This window comes from Phyllostomus hastatus, unplaced genomic scaffold (assembly GCF_019186645.2).
Source record: "Phyllostomus hastatus isolate PE091 unplaced genomic scaffold, TTU_PhHast_1.1 phas_contig_29, whole genome shotgun sequence".
Lineage (NCBI taxonomy): Eukaryota > Metazoa > Chordata > Mammalia > Chiroptera > Phyllostomidae > Phyllostomus > Phyllostomus hastatus.
In genome coordinates, this window is record NW_025333835.1 from 47,891,787 (window position 1) to 47,915,832 (window position 24,046).

The window sequence follows — 24,046 nt, forward strand, 5'->3', positions numbered from 1 at the left end:
TGAGGGTAAGTCATCCCCTCACGGTAAGGAACTCTCTGAAGCCTTCGAGACAGTGTCCACACAGCAGGCGCCTGCTCACAGTCCACAGGTGGGGCCGGCCCCCGCAGCCGTTCCGTTCAGCATTGCTTCCCTCTAATGCTGAGGAGGGAAAACCTAATTCCTGGATGGGGCCACTGCCTGCGTGGGTTTCCTGCCACGTTCCAAAGACACACACATCAGGTTCCCTGGAGAGTCCACACCGTCCCGTCTGTGTGAGTGCAGGCGCGGGCGGCCCTGTGACGCGAGGGCATCCTGTCCGACGTGGGTGCTGCCCGCGTTCTGAGCTGCTGGGAGAGGCTCTGGCCACTGGGATCCTGAACTGGAATAACTGGTTCAAAAATAGCTCTCTTGTTTTTATTAATAGTTCTTAGATGTATGCATAGCTCACGTTTATTTTACTGTTTAATATTAGAAATGTTTTGGGTCTTTATTAGAAGTTTGGTGATACTTCTGTGACCAGTGAAAATGTTTTTGCTGTAGTAACTTAACTCTTGTTGTCGATACGACATCATTTCACTTAAAGTTGCAATTTCTGAGAATCTATTGATGTTAAGGGAGGACTTGCTGTCCTCTTAAAGGTAAGACTGATTCCACTCTAGCCCAGCATTCCCCCAACGAATCTGACCACAAAAGCTCTCAAAGAAAACTTATGAAAAGAAGACTAAAAGAGTTCAAGAGGTATTAGGTATACTTAGATTAGCATGGGCTGACAAAAAAAATACCTAGTTCCAAACTATGAATTGAACAACATTTTGGATACATTTGTATTTCATCAATCACAAATCAAATGGTCTCTTGGATGAATTAACTGTTGCAGAAGATAATCAGTTTTTAAAAGCTTTAAAAACAAATCCTCCCCCTTATTTAAAAAAAAGTAAAATTCAATCATTTTATTAAGAACACATTTTAATTTTCTCCATAATACCTTTAACAGTCCATAGAACATAGTTTAGGAAGTACTGCCCCAAAGTGGGGTGGGGCGCTGAAATAGAGGACAAGATAAAAATAAAACATTTTTCTACATTTTTGTGAATCCTGCTAAATTATATGGCTTAGGCCAGCGGTTTTCACCCAGTGCGCCACAAGAATTTTTAAAACATGCCAACACCTGATTCGTTAGTCAGGGGCACTGACCTCTTTTCCTGTAGATTGTCAAATTAAAAAATGACAACAGCCAACAACAATAGCTGTCTGGTGCAAAGGAATCAAAATTATACCCTTTTTTTGGTCAGACTGGCAAAAAATACATTTTCGGTGTGCTGCAGAGTGTAATTACTTTATGTGCCATCAGATGAAAGGGTTGAGAATTGCTGGCTCTGTGAGCTGAGCTTCCCTCCAGCCCGTGTCTCTGGGCAGGAGGGCTGGGTGAGGCCGGCCGGTGCCTCCCTGTGCTGGAGCAGGGAAGGCAGACCCAGGGCCGAGGAGAGGAAAGGAAAGTCTGATTAATAATTACACTCTGGGTCTGTAGAGCACCGCTTTCTCCCGCCAAGCTGGAAGTGTCTGGGAGACAACACTGCAGGTTCTTTACTAGACATTTCACAGTAGGTCACAGGCAGCCTCCAGCCCAAGGCAGAGCGGAGATACTAAGTCCCCTTTCAGAGATTAGGAAGAACACACATACCCATATCAGTTTCCTCTGGGGAAGTAAGCAAAGAGGAAAAACAAAGACCTCTGCTTCTCCTAGATGTTCACAGGCTACTTCTCAGAAATGACTCAGAGTCTGGGCAAAACTGAGTCTCCCAAAGGTTCTGAAATCAGTGCCTCCAATTGCGCAGACAGGAACAGCAGTCCCGCCTCACCCTGCCCTCTGTCCAGCACAGGGCAGAGCCTGGGCTGCCTGAGGCTATTTCTAGGACCAGCCAACAAAGGCACACAGAGGAGGGAAGAGGGGACCGGAAGCAGGTGTGTTCTGCCTGGCTCAGGGAAGTCCCCATTTCCACCTCAGGAGCAGGACCCTGGTGGCCCCACATGCCCGTCAACCACAAACAGCCACGGCAGTGTAACTACAGACAAGTCACCACTCTGTGTCTCTTTCTTGTCCCTTAAAAAAGAAAGTGCACACGTTTCTAGAAGAACACTCAATCATCTGGCATCTACTGTGACCCTACTAAACTCCAGGTACCGGGGTCTGAGTACAGAGTGTGTACAAAATGCTGCCTTGACATCCCAGGAGTGGTAAGATAGCTGGGGTCATAACCATTACTGTGAAAATGTCGATGCACAAACAGACGAGCGAGTGCCCCCACGGACTGTGGAGGGGCTGTGGGAAAAGAAGAGCAGGACACAGGGTGGCCCTGGCTGCGCTGGTCAGAAGAGGCCTCTGCCAGGAAGCAATGTCTCAACGGGACCAGAGGAACACTGCTGACTGGAGATGTCCTGGGGGCAGGAGGAAGCTCCGTGCTCAGGCCCCCAGGTAATCCAGAGGCGGGGTAGTTTCCAGGGAGAGGAAGAAGCTGGCAGGGAGAGTGAGCTCACAGCATGCAAGGCCAGGCGAGACAGCCTAAGGAATTTGACCGAAGGCCTGTGTCTGCCCTACAGCCGTCACAGCCCCCAGCCCGGGGCCTTCCTCAGAGCAGAAACTAGGAGAACACATGTTTAATCCAGCAAATCCAGTGACCACTGAGCAAGCAACTCAACAACTTCAACTCCTGACCCTCAAGAATCTTAGAATCTGGTTTGTAGAAAAAAGAAACCAGACCACCCATCCATCCCAAATGACAAATATTCTCAAGACAAGAAAAATATCCCAAGGCAACAGCGGATGAAATGCCAAATAGAACTTCCCGGTTACGTGGAGTTCACTGGAAGGGGGACACAGGTTTTTGGAGAGGACCCTGCACACACAGCAACCGACTTGCAGGCCCGGAAGGGTGGCGAGGCCCACCCTGACCCTCACCTCCACCCGCCCTGAGGCAGCTCCCAGTGAGTGGGCTCACCCAGCCTCAGGCCTGGCCTGGGGATAAGAGGAAGAAGCCCCAGGCCAGTGCCCTGGCTGGCCACCTGCCCAAGGGCTGGGGGAGCTGGAGAAGGAAAGGGAGGCCCTCGGCCCCCAGAAGAAGAGGACAGACCAAGAGCTGTGGGCCTAATTCAGAGATAAAAATTAAATGCCAAGAAGGAGGGCCAGAAGGGGCAAAGCTCCAAGTTGTTGTAGTATTGTGCAACTAAAATTCCAGGCACACGCCAGGAAATTCAAAGGTCACGGTTCCCACAGCAACCGCAACCTGACCCGCCCGCATGTGCAGTCTCCGGCACTGTTGGACCCACAGCAGCCCCCCCACTCAGCGCTCGAGTGGGTGCCCACCTCAGGCGGCCCCGGCCCTTGGCGTTCTCTGCATCTCCACGCACCTCAGGTGGAGCTTCGCCGTGGCTCTGGGCTGCCTGAACTGCAGGTCTTTCATCGTAAACCCCGTGGGCTGATCACCTTCGAGGGACAAGGGGAGTGTGTGTGTGGAGGCACTATACCCCTCTTCTCTGATATCTGGTGGCACCACAAGCCTCCTCGGGTGGGACACAGGACTGGCAGCAGAAGCACGGGAGGGGTGGCGTGGGAATGTTAGGGTTCGAGAACACCATCAAAAGGTGAAAAGATAACCCACAGCATGGGAGATTTCTATAAATCATGTTATCTGATCAGGGATGTGTTTTAAGAGAACTTGTCGCTGGGCACATATTCCTTCCCAAGAGGGTCCCCCCAACCCTGCCTGGAGGCAGCCAGCAGGGGGACAGCGAGGAGACACAGGCTCAAGCCCTCATGCCCCAGTCTGGGGCAACTGGTGAGGCTGTGGGGGAAGACGAATCAGTAGGACAGATGATTGCTGACCTTTTTGAAAGACAGGTCCCCTGAAGACTTCCACATCACTGTTCAATCACTGCAACAGAAAGACTCACCCAGAAAAGGGGTATGTCCCAGAATTCCTAGCTCCCTGAGGGCATGGTTTTACATGAGTCGCTGAAACAACAGGCTCGGGGCAAAGAAGGACTTTCTTGTTGCACTGGCTCCCAAGATAGACACAGACAAGGAAAGCAGTGAGGGAGTCAAGAGAACGCCCAGCTCCTGGGAGATACGTGATGAGGACCAGCCCCCCTGAGCATGGCCCTCCCGGCACTCAGACTGCTGTGCGTGCAATGAGAACTACACATGTGTGCCCACACTCGAGTGTACGGCAGGGCCTACCACACAGGAAGTAATAAATAAGAACAGTATCATCTTTTCTTTTCACACTTCATGTTTCACTAAAGACACTGCTACCCAATTTGATCACCTACTTCACTTACAAGAGCTGGGTGGAAATTAATGCTCGGTTGTTTCAGAGCAACACCAGCACAGCCGCCATTTAATGTGTGCTCACCACATGATGAGCACTGTTCTGTGTGCTGGCCTTTGAACTCCACATGAGAATTCACTTAATCCTCACAATAAGCGTGTAAAAGAGGTATTATTATCTACATTTTATACATGAAAAAACATTTATTAATGTACCTAAGGCCACATGGCTTTAAGTGGCAGAAGACAGACTGAACCCAGGCAGGATGACTTCACAGCCTCCACATTTAACCACATCGCACCCATCTTCAAAGCATGGAAATCTGTCCCCAGCAAGAAGAACGCAGGCAGAGACGCCCAAGCCTCACAGATTCCGGAAAGAGTCTATGAGTGACTGGCCGCCCTGGAAGCACGGCCAGTCTCAGGTCGGCTTACGGTCACAAATCCGCACACGATGGCCCTGAGTTCTGCAGCAGAGAAAGGCCAGAGCCGTCCAAGATGCCACCAGCACCCACCTGATCTCAGGTAATCTGCCCCACAATGGGACTGTGTGACCAGGCTCCATCACAAAACTGTACCTGCTCAGGAGTCGTCCAAGCACTTTGATGCTCTATGAGTAACACTTTTTAAAAATTTTTTAAATTGATTTTAGGGCCCTGGCTGGCTTGGCTCAGTGGATTGAGCGCAGGCCTATGAACCAAAGTATTGCTGGTTCCATTCCCAGTCAGGGCACATGCCTGGATTGTGGGACAGGTCCCCAGCAGGGGGCGCATGAGAGGCAACGACACATGGATGTTTCTCTTTCTTTGTCCCTCCCTCGCCCTCTAACGACCAGCAAAATCTTTTTTAAAAAACAACTTTAGAGAAGGAGAGAAAGGGAGAGAGAGAGAGAGAGAAGCAACAACTTGTTCCACTTACGGTATTTATGCATTCATTGGTTGCTTCTTGTATGTGCCCTGACCGGAGATCGAACCCACATCCTTGGTGCAGTCAGACAATGCTCTAACCAAATGAACTACCTGGCCAGTGTGGGAATTTTTTAAACTGTATTGTGCCTATTTGATTCACTTCCTATTTAATAAATTCACAGACCTTCCTTGCATTTGGAAAAAAGGCACTTCTCATCTTCGCCACTTCTCCTTAGCAAGGTTCCTCTCCTTCTCACATTCATGTTGCTGTGCCCTGCCACCCACCCCCAGCTACATGATTTATGTCCACTTGTTCACATTACATGCAAAGAAAAAACCCACACATTCGTTCACCCCAACTCAGGAGCGGCAACACCTGATAAAAGGGACCCAGGACAAAGGAGGCTCTGGAAGAGCACCCAGCCTTCCCACCCCACCGTGGAACGTGGTTCCACTCCACTGCCATGCCACTCCGGAGCTCGCACCACCCTGCTGACCGAGACAGTGCTTCCTGTCACACGGGTGTCTGTCAGGTGTCAGCAGAACGTCTCGCTTCTCCCCAGATTTGCTTGAACAGCAGAGGGGGCAGGTGAACTGCCAACATAATTGTAGGCATTGGCGCGGGGATAGTTTACGCTTCTCCTTCTGATCACTTACCTGCGTGGCCCAGATGCACTTCTTGTTGTTGAGTGCACGTCTTCTATTAGAGTGAACAGAGCTGAACCACCTCCCGAGGCCACACAAGGAGTCGATGTGACCGCAGCTTGTGTGTCAGCACACCCTGATACCCGCTGTGTCCAACTGCCTGCGGAAGTCCGGCCCCAGTCAGTGTGCCCAGTGGTCTTGGCTTATGGTCGTTCTCACCAGTGACGTGGTGAGTGAATGCTGTGAAGAACCTGACATGCCTTAGTCTCTGCTGTCACGGGATTTGAAACAACGTTACCAACATGCGAGGCCCCAAGGATTAAAAGTTATGAGACTGGTTACATACTACTCAGCTCTAGAGACTTTTCCAATGCAACAGAAACACCCGAAAACTCAGAAACCTGGGTTTATTCAAGAACTGAGGGAAAATCTGACTCATCAAAATGAAAAGCTGTTATGCTTCAAAGCATAAAGACACTATCAGGAAAATGAAAAGACAACCACAAAATGGGTAAAACTGTTGCAAATCATGTACCCGACAAGGAATTTATATCTAGAACATGCAAAGAAATGTTACAACTCAATCATAAAAAGTAACCCAAATTTTGAATGAGCTAGAGATTTGATTCGAGTTTCTCCAAAGATGACACACAAATGGCCAATAATCACACAAGAAGTCGCTCAGCATCATCAGTCACTGGGGAAACGCCCACCAAAACCACGGTGAGACACCACCTCACATCACTGGCATCAAAAGGACAGACTGTGAGCAGTGTGGCTGAGGAGGTGGGGGTGGGAAACATTCTGGCATGTCCTCAAGGTATTAGACCCACAGCTACTCTGTGACCCGGCAACTCCACGCCTAGTTGTCTGTGTGCACAAGAGAAGCAACAACACAGGTCCCCACAAAACTTGCACATGAGTGTACAGAGCAGCACTATTCAAAACAGCCAAAAGTAGAATGTCTATCACCTGTGCCGCGCAAACATGGCATGCCCATAAAATGGGGTACCATTTGGCCGTAGCAAAGAAGTCCTGATGCATGCTAGGAACAAACAGCGTGCTAAGTGAACAAAGCCGATATATCGTATACGGTATGCTTCCATTTGTGAAAAACGTCCAAAAGAACAAATCTGCAGAGACAGAGAGGAGAGTGGTGGTTGCCTAGGGCTGGGGGCAGGGGTTGAAGAGAAGTGAAAACTTGCTGCTGTGTGTACAGGGTTTCTTTTGGGGATGGCAAAAATGTTCTACAACTATTTATGGTAATGGTGGCACCACTCTGAACATAGTAAAGCCCAGTGAGGCGCACACACCATGGGAGTGAACGGTACTGTATGTGCATTATACAATAAAGCTGTTAAAAAAAACGGAGATCAGTACCCATCTCTTATGTGTCACTGTATTACCCTCAGTAACACAGGGCCTGGCACGCTGCAGCCACTCAATGAGTGGGGTAAAATGAGAAGACAAATGCCGAGCCTCTTTACCGAAGACCTTGCTGGAAGGGCGCTGTGCCGCATAGGGATCCTGGCCCGGGGGGACAGAGCCCCTCTCCACACCTCCTTCTAGGCCAGCACCGCTCCTCCAGGTCAAGGGGATGCTCTGTGTCAGTTTCATCTCGGTCTCTTACCAGAAGCCTTCCTGGTAGACATAAAGCACCAGCACAGTGTTCTGAAGGCACGTCCCCAAGGATGGGAAGATGGCAGGAAGTGTCCCGCCCCGGCAGTCTGGTCACTCATGAATTGGTCAGAGACGGCAGGGCAGTGAGTACCGGGGATCAATCAGGAACCGAGACACAAAACGCTTTTGGTCAAAAGCGGGATCCTTGGGGACCCACGACGGCAGAGGAGTGGGAGCTACACCCACTTCTTCCCAGGACCAATCAAGAACTGCAGCCTCACTGGAGAAAAACTGTCCTGAATCACCAGCTGAACACTTGCTGGAGAGAAGCCTTACAACCACAGACAGAGAGAAGAAACCACCTCACCACAGTGAGACCGAAGGAACTTTAGTTTACAACCTTTGTGATTTTCAAGCGTTGCTTGTGGGAGGGACACCCAGACTGTGCCCTCGAGAGGGAGTGGCGGTCATTAGTGGTCGTCAGTCCCCAGGTTTCCCTGTTTGAGTGTGGCTGGTGGAGACCATCTCCCTCCCAGACTTTGGGTTAATGATTTCCATCTGGCTCCTAGAGTGTCCTTCTCCACATTCTTGGGCACATGAAAGAAAATTCCTGCAGCCTTTGGTAGCCTCTAGTCTAGAGCAGGAGTCTGCAATTATGGTCCAAGCTAAGAATGGTCCCTACATTTTTAAATGGTTGGAAAAAAACAAAAGAATAACATTTAAAATTTCAAAACGTGAAAATAACATTAACTTTTAAATTACCTAGTCTATAAATAATGCTTTACTGGAACACACACAATGAAAGTGGGGTACTCTTCCGGGGTCCCACAGGTAAAGTATTACACACTACTACCACACCTGTCCATGTGGCCTCCCGCACCCACAGTCAGCATTACTGCTCCCCCCACAGCATTCTGTCCACGTAGACAGCTCCCTGGGCATCCACGTGGCTCCCCGACCATGAGACCACGAAACACACTCCTCGGGGCTGAAGGACAATGTTTACCATTTGTCTCCTTGGAAACCAGCACCAAGTCCTACACACACCAAGTCTTGCAAACAGCAAGTGGGGGATTCTTATTTGCCCCATCTAACTACTTACTTCGCAAGAAATCCTATCAACACCTCTTTTCTGTAGCCACATCTGATCAGCCACATGGAGAACTGCCTGAGTGTCTGTGGCAACTGCGTGGCCAACTGCCTAAAGCAGAATCCTGAGCTAGCATGCCCTTCACGTGACCTGTAGCCCCACAGCCTGCTCCACGCCCACCTCTCTCTGCAGAACATCTGCCTCCTTCCCTCTAAGTCTTACACTCCGACCTTGCCCAGAGCTGTGCCCTTGGGTGCCCCGACACCCTGTCACCCCCAGTCTCTGCTTTATTGAAATTGGATCACTCCCCTGAGGCCTTCCCAGCTCCCCGTGGGCTAAGTACCTGGTCACACACTTTCAGGGACCCTCACTGGTCCTTCCCCCGTGCCCGTCACACTGAGCTGTCTGTGAAGATTTACTGACTTCTCCCCCACTGCAGTGGGGACTCCCAAAGGTCTGGCGGCACGCTGGTCAATGCTTAACCTGGTCTCCAAAAACATGTTCCTGCTTTGATGTGCATAAACATTCATTATACATTTTACTGACAGGAATGATGTGTAACATACAACAGTAATAAAACATGCAATACAGTGATAAACATGTACCGGCATATGATAGTAATGTAGCAATAAAATACATGATGCCTTTCCTGTAAACTCCACACTCTAACTGGGTCTCACAGAGGGCTGTACTGGATTAAGTTATGAATGAATGCTGGTAGGTAGTTTTATTTACTGTAAGGGTAAAACAAAAGTGGAACAAGAAAGATGCACATCAAATGTGATCTGAGCACTTCGTCGCTGAACTGCACCCTGCTTTTCAAATACGAGGAGGGTATTTCCTCAAGTATTTGGGTGCTGTTCGTAATGTAATGGCGACAGACACAACAAACATTTTAAGTATAAACTGCAAGTGGTAACGTTTTCTCCATCACCTGCTGAGGCAATGGACCAAACACACAGAGCTGGAAGGAGATGCGCCACCCCCACCCCAGAACTTCTAATACGTGGCTCAGGAGATGGGAGGGCGTAGCCAATGCCAAAATAACTAGGATGTGGTGAGATGGGCGTTTCTATTACTCTTGTTTTTAAATAACTTAATTATATGTTTATAGGATTCACTTTTAATAATGTGCTTTTAACAACCAACTTGCAAAATTCCTGAAAATGTGACCCTGAGGTCTGACTGGATGCCACCCCCACATTCCCTGAGTTCAGGCCGCAAAGTTTCTGGATGCACACGTGTGGGAACAACGTGTGAGGGACCCGCAGCAACTCCGCTCCTCAGAGCTGCTGCTCCAGGGGCCAGCCAACTTTCCTGTAGGAAGTTTCTCCTACAGCTGGAAATTCTGAAAGCTACAGAGAATACCAACCTTCCATTTAACATGTTATCTTTGAAGGGAGGGGTCTTTCAATGCTTAGTATCAGCTCAAATGTAAGACCCCTTCTCTGATGATAAATTTGTTACAAGTGGGAGGTCACTTGTAAACCCTTCAACAGTCTAATTGGGTTCAGCACCCTGGGTGGCATTACTCCCAGGGTGTTCCTTAGCTGTGGCCACAACTCTGGGAAAACAGAGCCCAAGCAGGACCTCTGGGCCCGGCAGGCACTGGCCTGACACCAAAATGCTGGAGCTCACTCACTTGGTCTGGTCTACTCTGGCTCCGTATGGGTCCTTTCTCAACCCTATTTCTTTTTACATCACTATTGCCACCCTCCCTTTCAGCTTCTTCCTCTGCACCTCACCCCTCCTCGGTCCCAAAGGTCTCCGCTGAAACACTGATGATCCCAAGACCTGTATCAGACTCTGTCCCTGCAGACTAGCTCCCCTGCCAGCAGCAACTGCAGTGCCTCCTGCAGACCTTGCTGCATCTCACCCCCCACGCCCTCCACACTCTGCACACCTCTGCCAGAAAGCAGGTCCCCACTGCTCCCTTAAGAATGCAAGAGCCCTTCAGGTGGCTTAGCTGGTTGCAGCAGCATCCAGTCGCACACCCCAGAAGGTTGAGGGTTCAATACCTGGTCAGGGCTTGTACGGGAGGCAATCGACTAACATTTATACCTCTCCTTCTCTCCGTCCTTCCTCTCTCTCCAAAATCAATAGATGTATCCTCGGCTGAGGATTAAATATATATGGGAAAAAAACAATGCAGAATACTTTTATCTTTGTATGCTGTTGCAGGAGTAAAAGCACAGAGTGGTGTCTCATTTCCCCATGTACAAAACAAAGTTAAATTTGCTTTTTCAGACCATGCACACCGCTGTCCTCCCCAGAGAGCAGGGCTGCTTTTAATGGCAGATAAAGCCCCTCCTTCCTGGTCCTCAGCTGTCCCCAGCAGGACACACCCAGGGCTCCGCTAAGCCCCTCCTGGGCCTGACCCTCTTGTCCATCTCTATCACTGATGTCCTCATTACCCGCCAGCAGAAATTACTCCAAACTACCACCCACAGGCCCCGCCATCTCCCTAAGCACTTTTCCTTTTGCACCACTTCCTTAAGAACCAAAGGCTGCCTGTCAAGATCTAGAGTATATTCCAGTTCCTAGGAATAAATACAAGTACCTATTTCATACAGAGAGAAGGAGAAATATATGAAGAAGCACACAGGGAAAATGTAAACAACAGGTGGTTCTAGGCAAGGGTAAACAAAAGTTCCTGGCATTATTCTTACATTTTCCTGAAGTAGTATAAAAAGAAAATCTCAACCTCTCACCTTAGCATCGAGTTTGATCATAAAGAGCTTCGTTTATTAACCGCCCCAGCTAGCCTTGCCTGTGAGGATCTCACCTCGATGCACCACCGCGGTTGGTTCTGTCCCTCTCCCTTCACCATACCCCCCACCCCCTGAACCAACCTGCTTCCTTCATGACTCACTCCTCCCCGTGGAGCTGAGGAAGGAGAAGCATCAACACTCACCACCTGCTACCAGCCAGGCCACTATCGTGCCTGGTGCTCAGTGCACCACATTTTATCTGACTCCGCTCACCGCTCAGACCAGGGAGGAGTGAGCCCCAGACGGGGGGAGGAGCAATGCAGAGGGGCATCTCTGCACTGGTCAGGGCCTTGAGAGATGAATCAAAATAAAGTCATCGAAAACAGAAAAGCCAGAATAAAATAATCACTGAATCCTACAGGATTTATGCTATAAAATTGAATGTAAATGTTTGACAAGGTAAAATTAATACGATCTAAGTTCAGTAGTGTTACAAGGAGATTTTGAAACGAGCTATGAATGTATACTCGGGAGGCAAAATATCTCGTCTGAAAATGAAACAGCTATTGAAAAAGACCCTGTCTGACTGCAGAACCACTACGTATGGAGCCGGCCCCTGCTGCCCGCAGGTGAGCCTGACTCCCCAACACCTGCGCTCTCGCTCAGCACGCTCGCCGTGTGCCAGGCCTTGTTCCGAATGTAGGGACACGTTACAGAACCAGAGATAAAGCTCTGCGACTTCACAAAGCTTCCATTCAGTGGGAGGAAAGAGTAAAAGCTTTGGTTATCAATCACGCATACAGTACTTACTCCACTTTATAAATATCAATCCATTTACTCTTCATGAAAACCCTGAGTTAGGGACCATTCTTTTGAATGAGGAAACTGAGCTACAGGGGTTAAGACATCTAGGTGTGGTGACCTGAGTCTTGGCCCAGGTGAAGCTGGGAAGTACACCCAGACACCTGGACCCCGCCACCCAGACTGTGAAGCACCCATGAACTTCAATGGTGTACGCTGCAGAGTGGGGAACACCCTGGGAGAAAGAGAACTACAAGCAGGATGAAAAAGTTTGGAGGACGAGGTGGAAAGGGACATGCTAGAACTTAAACTGGGTGTCATGAGAAGCTTCCATGGAGAAAGTGGTGTGGGGCTAAGGGAACTGACCATGCGACCTCCTGGGAACAGCCTGTGCAGAGGCCACAGGCAGGGGTGCACCTGGACTGCTGCAGTACAGGGAGGCCCGGGAAGCTGAGCAGGAGTGTACGGCAGTGACACTGGGCTTTGAGCAGCACAAGGCCTTGCAGGGCCGCTTCTCTGGGCCTCCCAGTGCTCCCTAGCTCACAGGCAGCAAATACAAGGCCCACAGGCCAAATCTGGCCCTCCACCTCGTTTCTGCCCAGCGGCAGTGCTGAGTTCTCCCTAGGTAAGGACTAGTTACACTCATACAGTCCTAAAATTACATTCAGCCCTTTGAAGACAACTGCGAGGCTGATGTGGCCCCCGGTAAAAATGAGTTTGACACCCCTGTCCTAGGTGCTCTTTTCTCACTTATCTGGATGCCCAGAGTGAACTTCGAGCTCACTCCCTATATCCCTGGTGCTTTCCAGATGAAGTTAATTGAATACTGCCTGGTCTGCCAGAGTCCACAAAACACACAGCTGACGAGGACAGCAGACCCTGTCCAGGCAGCTTCAGACACCGTGTGCCCATGCAGAGCAGGGCACTGCTATGGAAACATCGGAATGTGCATGGTGTTCGTATGTTTCCAAGCAACCGGCCAACTTCATGTTCAGATTGTATCTCCAGGACGTCCCCTTACACTGGTGACAGCCAATATCTCTCTGCCTGACAATCAGGGACTCAGGGAGTGCAGAGCCTGGACACTCCTCCCACACCAGCACGGGGGCCTTATGGACTCAAGACACAAAGACTCAACTCTTATAATTCAGGTGTCTCGCTCGGATCACAAGGCAGCAGCAACTGAGCACAGGGAGCAGTCACAGTCTGGCCAGCACACCGAAGGCCAAGACCAAGCCTCTTGACCTGCCCCAGAGAGCTCAGCTGAATGCAGTGAGTCCTCTGTCACATGCACAACTTCCAGACTCTTCTTCCACAGGTGCCTGTGGAGCCAAGCAAGCTCCAGCTCCTCATGAGGAACAACACAACAGGCATCAGACACTGCCCTGCTTCTGACTTCAGACTTTTTTAAAGATTTTATTTATTTACTTATTTACTTTTAGACAGAAGGGAGGAGAGGGAGAAAGATAGGAAGAGAAATATCATTGTGTGGTTGCCTCTCGCAGGCCCCTCAATGGGGACCTGGCCCACAACCCAGGTATGTGCCCTGACTGAATCAAACCAGGGACCCTTTGGTTCGCAGGTAGGTGCTCAATCCACTGAGCCACACCAGCCAGGGCATGGTTTCAGTCTTTTAAAGCAGCAAAAAGAACATCCCTTTTGCTTTAAGTCAGAAAGGGTAATTTCCAAAACAAATTCATCCAACCTAACCTACTTCTAGAGCAAACCTGGGAAAAAAACCCACTCTGCATGGACCAAGATACAGGGGAGAAGAGGAAGGCTGGAAGGAAGGGCAGGCCTGCAACAGCACTGACATCTCTGGGAATGGCAGTGGGTACCCTTCCATTTGGGAAGCTGACTTGCTCACGAAGGCAGCAAGGAGAGCAGGGGCCACGGAAGCACACAGCTTCTGCCCTTGGGAGACTCAGATAACACGGGAGCCTTCAGCCCCCAAACTCCTTTTCCTTTCTGGCAGTCAGTCGCTGGCCCTGCCACACCCCACTGAGAGCCCCAAGTGGGTGCTGGGGAGCCACCACTGCTGGGGGTGTGGCTCCAGAGCCGGGCAGGTACCCACCTATGTCCATCACACTGCTAAAGGGACACTGCATCCTTTTTTGCATGACAGGTAATCTCAGAGTAACAGCTGTGGAGGGGTGCTAGGGTCCAAAATAACCCTTAGGTAACAGCAGTGTCTCAATGTTCAGTTTCTTGATGCTGATCGCCCTGCTATGGTTGTGGAAGGACACACTTATTCTTGATAAACCTGCACTGAAGTGTCTCGGGGTAAACAGGACACAGTGTCTCCAACCTTCAAATGGGTCAGGGTAAATGCATGTACAATATATGGGTGGAGGCAGATAAAGCAATCAGGGCAAAATGAAAATAATTGATAAAATTATTGATAAATGCAGATAATAGGTACAAAGAGCTCCTCGTACTGCTCTTGCAACTTCTCTGTAAATTTAAAATCTTATCAAAAGAAAGAATTATTCAAAAAATGAACTTTACCTATGGCCTGACAAGCAGGCCACCTCTTGCTAAGGCACCTGGAGGCCCAGATGCAAGGTGGCAGCCTAGTGACACTCACAGGGAGTCGATCGGAACGAGTAACCGTGCTGACAGAGTCCAGGAGCACCTGAGACCTCCGCTCTTTCTGGATTTTCCTCCAGAATCAAGTCACATTCCTGGCACAGGGAAAACAAGACCAGCCCAGGGGCTGGGTGGGCAGCAGCCTTGGAGGCACAGGGCTGTCTGGGGCCCCGCCCCCTCCTCCTGCTCGCGGCCTGGAGCTCCTCCCACTCCTCCAGCTCCTCCCCTTCTCGGCGCGGGAGTCTCCTCAGCTGGGGCTCCTCCCCTTCTTGACGCCCGAGTCTCCTCAGCAGGGGCCCCTCCCCTTCCTCGTGCTCCCGGCCTGGAGCTCCTCCCACTCCTCCAGCTCCTCCCCTTCTCGGCGCCGGAGTCTCCTCAGCTGGGGCTCCTCCCCTTCCTTCCGCTCCTCCCCCTCCTCCAAGCCTGAGTCTCCTCAGCAGGGGCTCCTCCCCTTCCTTCCGCTCCTCCCCCTCCTCCAAGCCTGAGTCTCCTCAGCTGGGGCTCCTCCCCTTCTTGACGCCCGAGTCTCCTCAGCAGGGGCCCCTCCCCTTCCTCGTGCTCCCGGCCTGGAGCTCCTCCCACTCCTCCAGCTCCTCCCCCTCCTGCAAGCCTCAGTCTCCTCAGCAGGGGCTCCTCCCCCTCGTCCCGCTCCAAGCCCGGGGCTCCTCCGGCTCAGCCAGCTCCTCCCCTTCTCGACGCCAGAGCCTCCTCAGCGCGGGCTCCTCCCCTCCTCGCCCCTGGGTCTCCTGAGCGCTGTCCCTCCCAAAGGCCTCGGCAGGGCCCCCTCCTCTCCGTCTCCACCCCCAGCACCTGGCCCCGGTTCCCGGTCAGGTCACGCCTGAACACCACCCGTCACCTCCCGCGGCTCGGGGTGAGCAAACCTTGAGCTGGGGGCCAAAACCAACCTGCAAGTGAAGGAGGCCTTTACACTTTTAAATGGCGGGGGTGCGGCGTTAAAAGGCTGTTTCTGACGCGCGGGAACTATACGAAGTTCAAACGCAGGGCCGGGAGGTGCAGTGCTCCGCACCAGTCGCTGAGCAGCTGTCTGTGGCCGGAGGCCACGTGGCCACTGAACGCCCGAGGCCTCACTCTCCGACCTTCACCGTGAAACACGGCGGCTCCTCCCACCGCGGGGCGGCCTGGACGCTCCCGCCTCCACCGACGAGCCGCTCCCGCCTCCACCCGACGAGCCGAGCCTCCACCCGACGAGCCGCTCCCGCGGCCACCACAGCGCCCCTCGGCCGGGAGAACAACCTGCTCCCCGCTCGAGAAGCCCGCAGGCCCCGGGCTCCGCCCGGCGGGGCGCTCTCGCGGCTGCGCGGCTGTGCCCACCCCGCGCTCACCCACCGGGGCCCCCTGGGCACCCAGTCCTGCCCTCGCCCCAGCTCTCACCACACAACAAAAACCGTGTGCGTGTGCGTCTGTCTCCCCAGCCCCAGGGAGACCCCAGGAGGCAAGGAGCACGCCTCCCCCGCCTCCCAGCACCCAGGGGAACCTGGCTCGGCTCCGCAGACGCTGCCCCGGGCCCGCCAGCCGAGCCGGCCCCTCGCTGCTCCGGAGGCGTCGGGCGCACTGGCAGCCCTGGGCCCGGCTCCCCCGCCGCTCACCCGGGCAGGCCCGCCTGCGGCCTGGGACACAGGACACGTTGTGTGTGTGGGGGGGGGGGTGCGGGGACACTGCAGTCACGAGACCAGGGTCCAAGCCCAGGCTCCTCCGCTCCAGGCCGAGCGGGCGCGCGCGGACCAGATGCGCACACCTGTGGGGCCTCCTCAGGCAGGTGCGATGTGGCGGCCGCCCCTCACCTGCGGGGAGACAGCGCACGGGGAGTGCAGACCAGCGCCCGGGGCACGACAACGGCCCTCCGACATCCCCGGCTTCATTGCTCTCCCTCTCATGTGCCCTTCTTTAACTTTAAAATTTTTAATTTAAAATTTTAAATTCCTAGAGAACAAATTCTGTTGCAAAATTGCTTTATGTGAAGAATTAAATTTAAAGCCAAGAAGTACAGACACAGCGTTATATTTGGGGAGTCAACCCACATGTCCACACATCAAGGTTTCTTACAGTGAGGGACAGCTGGAAGCTGACGAACCTTCCCGGGGCTCACGGTCATGGACAGAGAGAACTCTCCATTTGAGCAGCACGTAAAAGATCCTACAGCAGGGTGTCAAACCATTTCCCCCGGGCCACATCAGCTTCACGGTCGCCTTCAAAGGGCCGAATGTAGCTTGAAGACTGTGCAAATGTAACTGCCCCTGAGCAGTTAGGGAGGGCTCGGCGCTGCTGCTGTGAGAACCACGGTGCTGGGCCGGATAGGACAAGGGGGAGGGCCGGGCTCGGCCCGTGGGCCTTGTGTTCGCCACCTGCGTCCTGTGAGTTATTACCAAACTGAGCCAACTCAGTCAACGCAGCAGGGATGAGCACCTCGCTTCCAGGAGACATGAGTAATTTCTATTTGAACAGGCTGATCAAAGTGACCCAGAGGTCCCCCAAGAGATTAAAACACATGCAAAGGCTGTCTCTGACTAAGAACCTCCAGCAGTTAGAATCCCGTCAGGCCTTTCCCCGCAATGTATCAGCTGCTAAAATTGGCGCATGACGAAGAAGAGACGTTCAAGGAAGCAGGAGGAGTGGGAGCCCGGCAGACGCCACCCCAAGGCCACCCCCGGCTCCAGGTCCCTGAGTGAGAAGAGCCTTGGCGGTAACAGGGTCACCACTATTCTCTAAGCACCAATTAAGGACCTCCGTGCCCAGACGACTCCCACCCTGTGGAAATGCCTGGGAAAGGGCCCCCCAGAGAGCAGGCTCCTCTAGCTGCCTTGCCAATGCACTGCCCACACCACACCCCCTCCCCCACCCCCACCTCCAGGCACACAGGGACTGCAAGGACAGCCTGCTGAGCCCCAGGCCCTCAGTGGGGGCAGGACACAGGGCAGGGGATGTGGCCCCAGCCTTTCCTGCCACGCAGGTACAGGGCTGGTCCTCAGAGAGGAATCTGCAAAGATGCAAACGTGCCAGAAAGAACAGCCACAGGGTTAGGCGAAGTCTAGGAATTCTCCATCTCACATGCTCAAAATTAACAAAACCTAACCAAGAATTACTTTGCCAGTTAGTATAAACTTTCTTACCACTTCATGTTCAGGGCTCCCTGGCCATTTAAGTCCCTCATCACAACTCTGTTCTATGCATGTGTCCACGCCCACCCCCTCCGCCCCCGGCATGGAGACCTCTCACAGGTGAACATCACCGTTCACTGGGCACCTGCCTTATCCGCACACAGCAGCTGCTCAGTGAATGTGCCGGGAGAAGGTCCCAGCGTGGGACCTGAAGCTCCCACGTTCCCGGGTTCCTGCGCCCCACTTTGCCCAGACAGGCTGTGCACGCCTTGTGCAGCGCATGCTGCGGCCTGTGCGAGGTGTGGTCTCACATGTTTCTTCCCATTTCCTCTTCCATCACTGCCTCCACAGTTTACCTTTTCAGCAAGGTGACCAAACGCAGGACTTGGGAGTTGTCCAGCCTCTGCAACTGACTGGGTGTAGGACCTGCTGCTCTCTGGAAGAGTTCTCCTGTAGGATAGCATGGTAACGCCTACCTGAACGCTAGACACACTGGGCGCACACAAAGCACTTGGCGTGGTGCGTGGCTCACAGCAACGCCCAGTGAGTGACAGCTATTACTACAGAATTGTCCATAGGAACCACTTACCTAAAAGTGCTTAAAATGCTAAAGGCAGACTGATTTTCCCCCCCTATCTCTCACTAGTTAGAATACTTCCCTTTTCCACAGGTAAATAAGTGACTGACCAGTCATGACCAGACTGAGTGAAAGATTCTGTTGCCAGCAGTGGTTAGGATCCCAGAGGAGCTTGGGTAAAAACACTGAAGATGTAAAATAAAAACCTCCCCCAAAGGGCTGGGCTGGGGCAGTCCCAGGGTCTGTGGAAGACTGGGATGGGAGGGGAAGGGCCTTCTCCCCTTCTCTGGGAGCAGAGCTGTCCCTCACCCTCCTCTCAGGTCCGGGGTCCCGGCCCTGAGGTCCCGAGACCCTCACACATCCCAAGTGGTCCTGCTTGGAAGTCCACGCCTGTGCTCTCCTCTAAATGCATCAAAATCACCTCCCAACTCTGCCCCAGTTTTCAAGGACATGCTGCTTAACCTACATGCATCTCTCCTGAGGCTTCCAGAGAGAAAACCCGGAGCAAAGGGAAGGAAACGAGAAAGGGCAGAGGGGAGGCCTAGGGTGCCTCACTGGTCTCTGTGTGCTGCTGGCCTGCGTGGACAATCCCCTACTGAGGCCACTAGCATCCCGATGCAGCCCCTCTGCCTTTCCTCTCCCCCAACAAACCCCACAATTCTCACTCAGAACAAGGCAGCATGGGTGGCACTGGCCAGATCTTGTTGGTCAGCTTTCTGTGGGCCGGGGACAGCCTGTGTGACCGGTCTGCTGTTGGAACCAGGGGCTGCAGGTGGGTGCTGGGAGCAGGTCCTGCCCCCTCTGCATCTCCCCTTCTGCACGGCAGGGCCCTCCTCTCTCCTGAAGCCAGGGCACCCACACGGGCAAGGCAAATCAGCAACAGGAGAGAGGCGGGCAGGAGAGAAGACAAGGCTGGGACCAACCAAAGTTTCTCTCTGCCTTCCACGTGGTTATTCCTTATTTTAAGGCAGCAAGGACAACTCAATAAAAGCTACTAGTTACCCAAGTTCCCGCAACGTCTCTCTCCTGGCTGAGCTAACCAGACCAGATCCTTCACCAAATACACAGTGAACAGACCTCTGCAAGCCCATCTGAGTGAAGAGACTCCTTTTTTTCCTTTTTATTCACACACTGACACACGCTGGCTCTTCCTTCCATGGGACAGACGCAGAGCCGGCGCTGCTGAGGGATGCAGGCTTCCTCGGCTTCCTCACCGAGGAGCAAACTGGCTGCTCAGCAGGGGCTCCACCCTCCACATCCACCTCACAAGGCACAGTCCTGCTTCTCCATCCTTCCATCTGATTACCACCACCATTTCTGCTGTGGTTCTAAGTTACCAAGACCTCTTCTCCTCTCTGGGACCCTGACTTGCCAATGACAGAAAGTCAAGAACTGCAGGGTGCAGGACGACGGTTGGCCTGTCCCCCACCCCCCAGTGTCTGGACGGTGATAACATGATAATGATAAGACAGCTAAACCCCAAGCCGAGAAAACAGCAGGCCTCGAGCAGCTGAGCCACAGCGGGCAGGCGCGTGCTGTTCTGTCCGTGGATGCATCCCAGGCTGGGGCCAGGCGCCCTCTACCACCCCGCCCAACGGCACAGGGTTGGCGCTGAATTCCAAAAAGCAGAACCGAAGGGCACGAGGGTCCAGAGGGAAGGGGAAGTCCACAAAGATTTTAGGTAAATTTCCAAACACTAACTTCACCATTACCACAATTTTGTGAAGCTAAAGACCACAGTGGAGTCGGATTTTCAAGCCTGCCACCTAAAGAAACCGAGAGCCTCATTTACTGCACAGATTCTAGCTCAAGTGCCGTGCCTCCAGGTTTACAATTTCAATCCGCAGCTTAAGTTAAAAAGCCTGGATTCTCGATACGTCCCCTGGGTTAGAACAGCACAAACGTTCTCTGTCCACAACCCACCTCCACTCTCTCGCCCCTATTCTCCCTATCTGGTCCTGTTAAATACTTCAAGTCTCCAAATACAGATTTTTTTTCAACTGTGGTTATTGTTTCTAAAGTAATAACCCTCCACCTGGCTAGAGGAATGCTTCTGGCACAAGAAAAGTCCAGGGTGTCAAAACTCCACTTCAGGGAAAAATAAAGCCCAGCTCTGGCCATTTGGCCCAGTTGGTCAGAGCATCTTCCTGATATGCCAAGGTTGTGGGTTCGATCCTTGGTCAAGGCACATGCAAGAATCAACCAATGAATGCATGTATGGATGGGTGAGCAACAGGTGGATGTTTCTCTCTCTCTTCCTCTGTAAAAATCAGTAAATTGAAAAAGAATTAACAAAAATAAAAAATAGAGCCAAGCACAACCAAGAGCCCCTCACACCAGGGAGCCAACACAACAGTATAAGGACTCTGCTGGGCTCCTCAGCCACCAGTGGATGGGGGTCCGCGGGCCACCTCCTGGACCCACACAGCCCTGATCTAAGGGCCTGCCTGCTTTCTGTCACTCCCTTGTCCTGGGCTCTCATCAAACCCTAGTTCATCACCTGCAGGACAGAGCCAATAAGGAGTCCTGCCTTGCATGTGGCTGTGAGGGAGAACCAGGCTAGGTGCAGAAAGCACCAGCCCAGCTCCCACACACCACCGGCGCGCGATACAAACGGCAACTATTCTTAGCTCTCTCGTCATCAGAAAAACACAATGGTCTGGTGTCTTTAGTCCTTCATATTCTCAAGAAAGAGGGTTTTATCTTCTCCTGTAAGAGTATCAATGAAATGTAAGGTAAGAAGAAAAACCGAACTCAAGTCCAACTCAGACATCAAGTCACTGGCAACTTAGAGCAAACCACGTCACCTCCACTTCTAGAGACTGGGAATAACATGGCCAGAGGCAGGGGGCCCAGTGAACCTGAGACTACCCCGCCTGCTGCTTGGGCCTCCCCCACCCAGGGCCACCCTCCAGACACCAGTGTAGGAGAAATTCGGGAAGGCTTAGGGTGCCACTTGGACATGTCAAACAACCACCACCAAATTCCTCACCCACAAGACTACTCAAGAGACCCAGGTCAGGGTCAATTCTAACCACATAGCTTCCTGCGGAGCGGTGTAGACCTCCTGCCCTAGGTGAGCACCATCCTCTCGAACCACGTGACATGCAAGGCAGGAGGAAAAGCTCAAGTCCTCTTGTTGGATCTTTATGTCTGGGTCCAGAGGTTTGAGTTTCATTTATAACCCTACCATAAAAGTTTCCAAGTGAGAGCTACAGGTTGGGGTGGGAAGAAGGCTGCCCACCTCCCCCAATTCGGAAGGGAGTGTGAAATCCCACAGCATCCAATTTCATGGCCCACAGGCCTCCAGAGAGGAAAGAAAAGAAGGCACTCACGTCTACTAAATGTCCACCAACTCTAGGCATTGCCCTGAGTACTTTACATACATTATCCCAAGGCCTGTTTTCACTCCCGCACTTAGAAACAGCCTCACTGGGTGGGAAGCACAGCAGGTGGGGGGGGGGGGGAATCACAATCTGGTCCTCATGCCCTAGGCATTTCAAAGGTTAGTGCTGCGAACACAAGGAGTCTTGGCTAGGAACTGAGTTCAAGTTCCTCAAGATCCTTTGCAAGAGGAACTCCAAACTATGTTTTCCCTATAATTGTGGAATTAGCTCATGCTATTTAATACACTATCAAAGTTTTTAAAATTTTAAACCCTGATGCACATGAAGAATTCAGTGCAGGGCTAAAACAACCTGAGCCGGACTTTTGACACAAGTACACGTGACAACACAACATGGAATTTTTAAGATCCTGCTGAAGGTCCTTTACAGACGTGCTCAGAGGAGAAGGCAACCCCAGTCGTGACCTGGCACCTGTGCGCCCAGGTAATGAGAGGGCAAAGCCTTCCTGGGGCCAGCGACGGATCCATGTGAGAAGCCTCTCCTCCTACAAAACCCAGCTCCTCAGCCCTGGGGGACACGCTGTCAACCTAAGGACCCTCTACGTTGTACGCGATCAGATGGGACCGAATACACATTGGTGTACTGCTGTTTAAACGCCATTCTCTTCATCCACATGCCACTAAAAAAAAAGTCACAAGCCTTAAAAAAAAATGACGCTGTTTACAATTCACCTGCATTCCTCTGCATGAACGCACTTGGCATACACCGCAATTAACGTTTGCGTTAAACACCAACGTGAAAGGGCGTAAACTTGGTTTGTATTCGTGGAAACGCTTCCTGAGTTTGGGCTGTGCAGATGCACAGCCGAGACGGTGGGCCAGTCCCTGCCCCACCAGAGGGAGGTTGGGGCCCTGTCCGGCGATTCGCAGCTCGGCAGCCCCTTCGTTAGCTCCCCGCGCGCCCCGGGGCCTCTGACTCGGTACGTTACTCCTCCAGGTGACAGTACCGGCAGGAATTCCCAGTGGGCTGCGCATACCTCGGAGGTGGTTAGGGTGGAGAGGAGGAGGGGAGGCTCCTAGATAGCATTGCGTGTGGCTGCCATCGCCTCACCCTGTGCGCCACTATCACAACAAAAGAACGGGAAATGGGACTGGAGGGTGCTGCCCTGGCCACCTGCCACACAGACCCCTGAGCGCACGTAGCCCGGCCAAACCGCAGACCAGGGCTCTCTGGGCAGGACTCAGCAACGCCCGGAGGTCGGGCAGCGGGCGGCCGGCAGCCGGCAGCCGGCAGCGGGCAGGCCCCACCCGCCCCCGGCCTCCAGCCCCCGCACCCAACGCCTCCCAGACCCTCCATCCGCAGCCCGCTCCACTCCTACCAGGTGCCGAGAGCTCCCCGGACTCGGGGCCCACCCGGCCGCCACCTCTGGGGGTCAAGGGCAGGGGCCGGGGGCCGCGCCCGCCGAAGAAGGGCTGGAAGGGCCGCCAGAAGGCGGCGCCATCCACGCGGCGAGCCTCGCGCCCCCGGGCGGCCCGGGCGCAGCGCCGCGGCCACCCGTCGGAAGCCGCGGGTCACCTGGCCCAAGCGTCCGTCAGCATCCGCGGAAACCCGAGCTCCGGGGCAGCGGTCCTCACCTGCGCCTCATATTGCTGTGTCCCCCGGCGCGGAGTCCCCCGCCGCCCGGCCGCCGGCCCGCGCTCCGCAGCCCCTGGCGCGGGCGACTGCACCCAGCGCGCAGCCGAGTGCGCCTTGCGGCCGCCGGCTGGGCGGACACATGGAAGGGCGGGGGCTGCGGCCCTCCAGCCCCACCACTGGGCCGCAGCCTGGGGGTAGCAGCTCTAAGTGCACGCCCGGGCCGCTGCCGCGTGGCTCCTCACTCCAGGTAGCTGTTGCTACCTATGGGCTCCGGCGGTGCGGGAATGTCACGGTGACAGGCAAAGGTAAAGAAAGGCGACGTCGCCAGGCCCGTCCCCTCCAGCCCCCCCCGCACGGTCCGCATGGTACATTCCTCAAAGCCCGCCCCGGCGCCAGAGGGAGCAGTGTATTGGTTTAGAATCTTAGAAGGGGGCGAGGAGCCACACAAAATAGCCAATGGGAAGGCACGGTGGGCGCATCAAAGCCTGCCAGCCGGGGAGTCCAGAGGATGCGCTTAAAGGGGACTCGCTCGTGGCTCCCCGCAGCCGCACAACAAAACGGGAATTTTCTTCCTGATCGTATCCAAACGGGAAACAAAGAGACTAGCGGAATCCTGAAATGCTTGGGTTAGAGACTTTGGGTGGGTTACCCCATTCTCTCAGCCTCAGTTTCCTCCTCTAATACAGGGAGGACGTCAGACAAGA

The 24,046-nt window shown here is 53.1% G+C and overlaps 2 protein-coding genes across 2 annotated transcripts in view; one reads left to right on the plus strand and one right to left on the minus strand.

Annotated features, from left to right (window-relative positions):
- The window catches only part of MICAL3 (microtubule associated monooxygenase, calponin and LIM domain containing 3), a 132,504-nt gene extending 108,894 nt beyond the window's left edge, over positions 1-23,610 (minus strand). Inside the window, 1 exon segment of the mRNA XM_045839199.1 lies at positions 23,342-23,610. The gene's annotated coding sequence lies outside the window, so the exon portion shown is untranslated.
- LOC123818791 (translation initiation factor IF-2-like) lies at positions 11,881-23,540 on the plus strand. The gene is made up of 4 exons (XM_045839052.1): positions 11,881-11,906; positions 13,230-13,350; positions 15,628-16,444; positions 22,945-23,540. The coding sequence occupies exons 1-4, from the start codon at positions 11,881-11,883 to the stop codon at positions 23,538-23,540; spliced, it is 1,560 nt and encodes a 519-aa protein (XP_045695008.1).
- Positions 23,611-24,046: the final 436 nt, after the last annotated feature.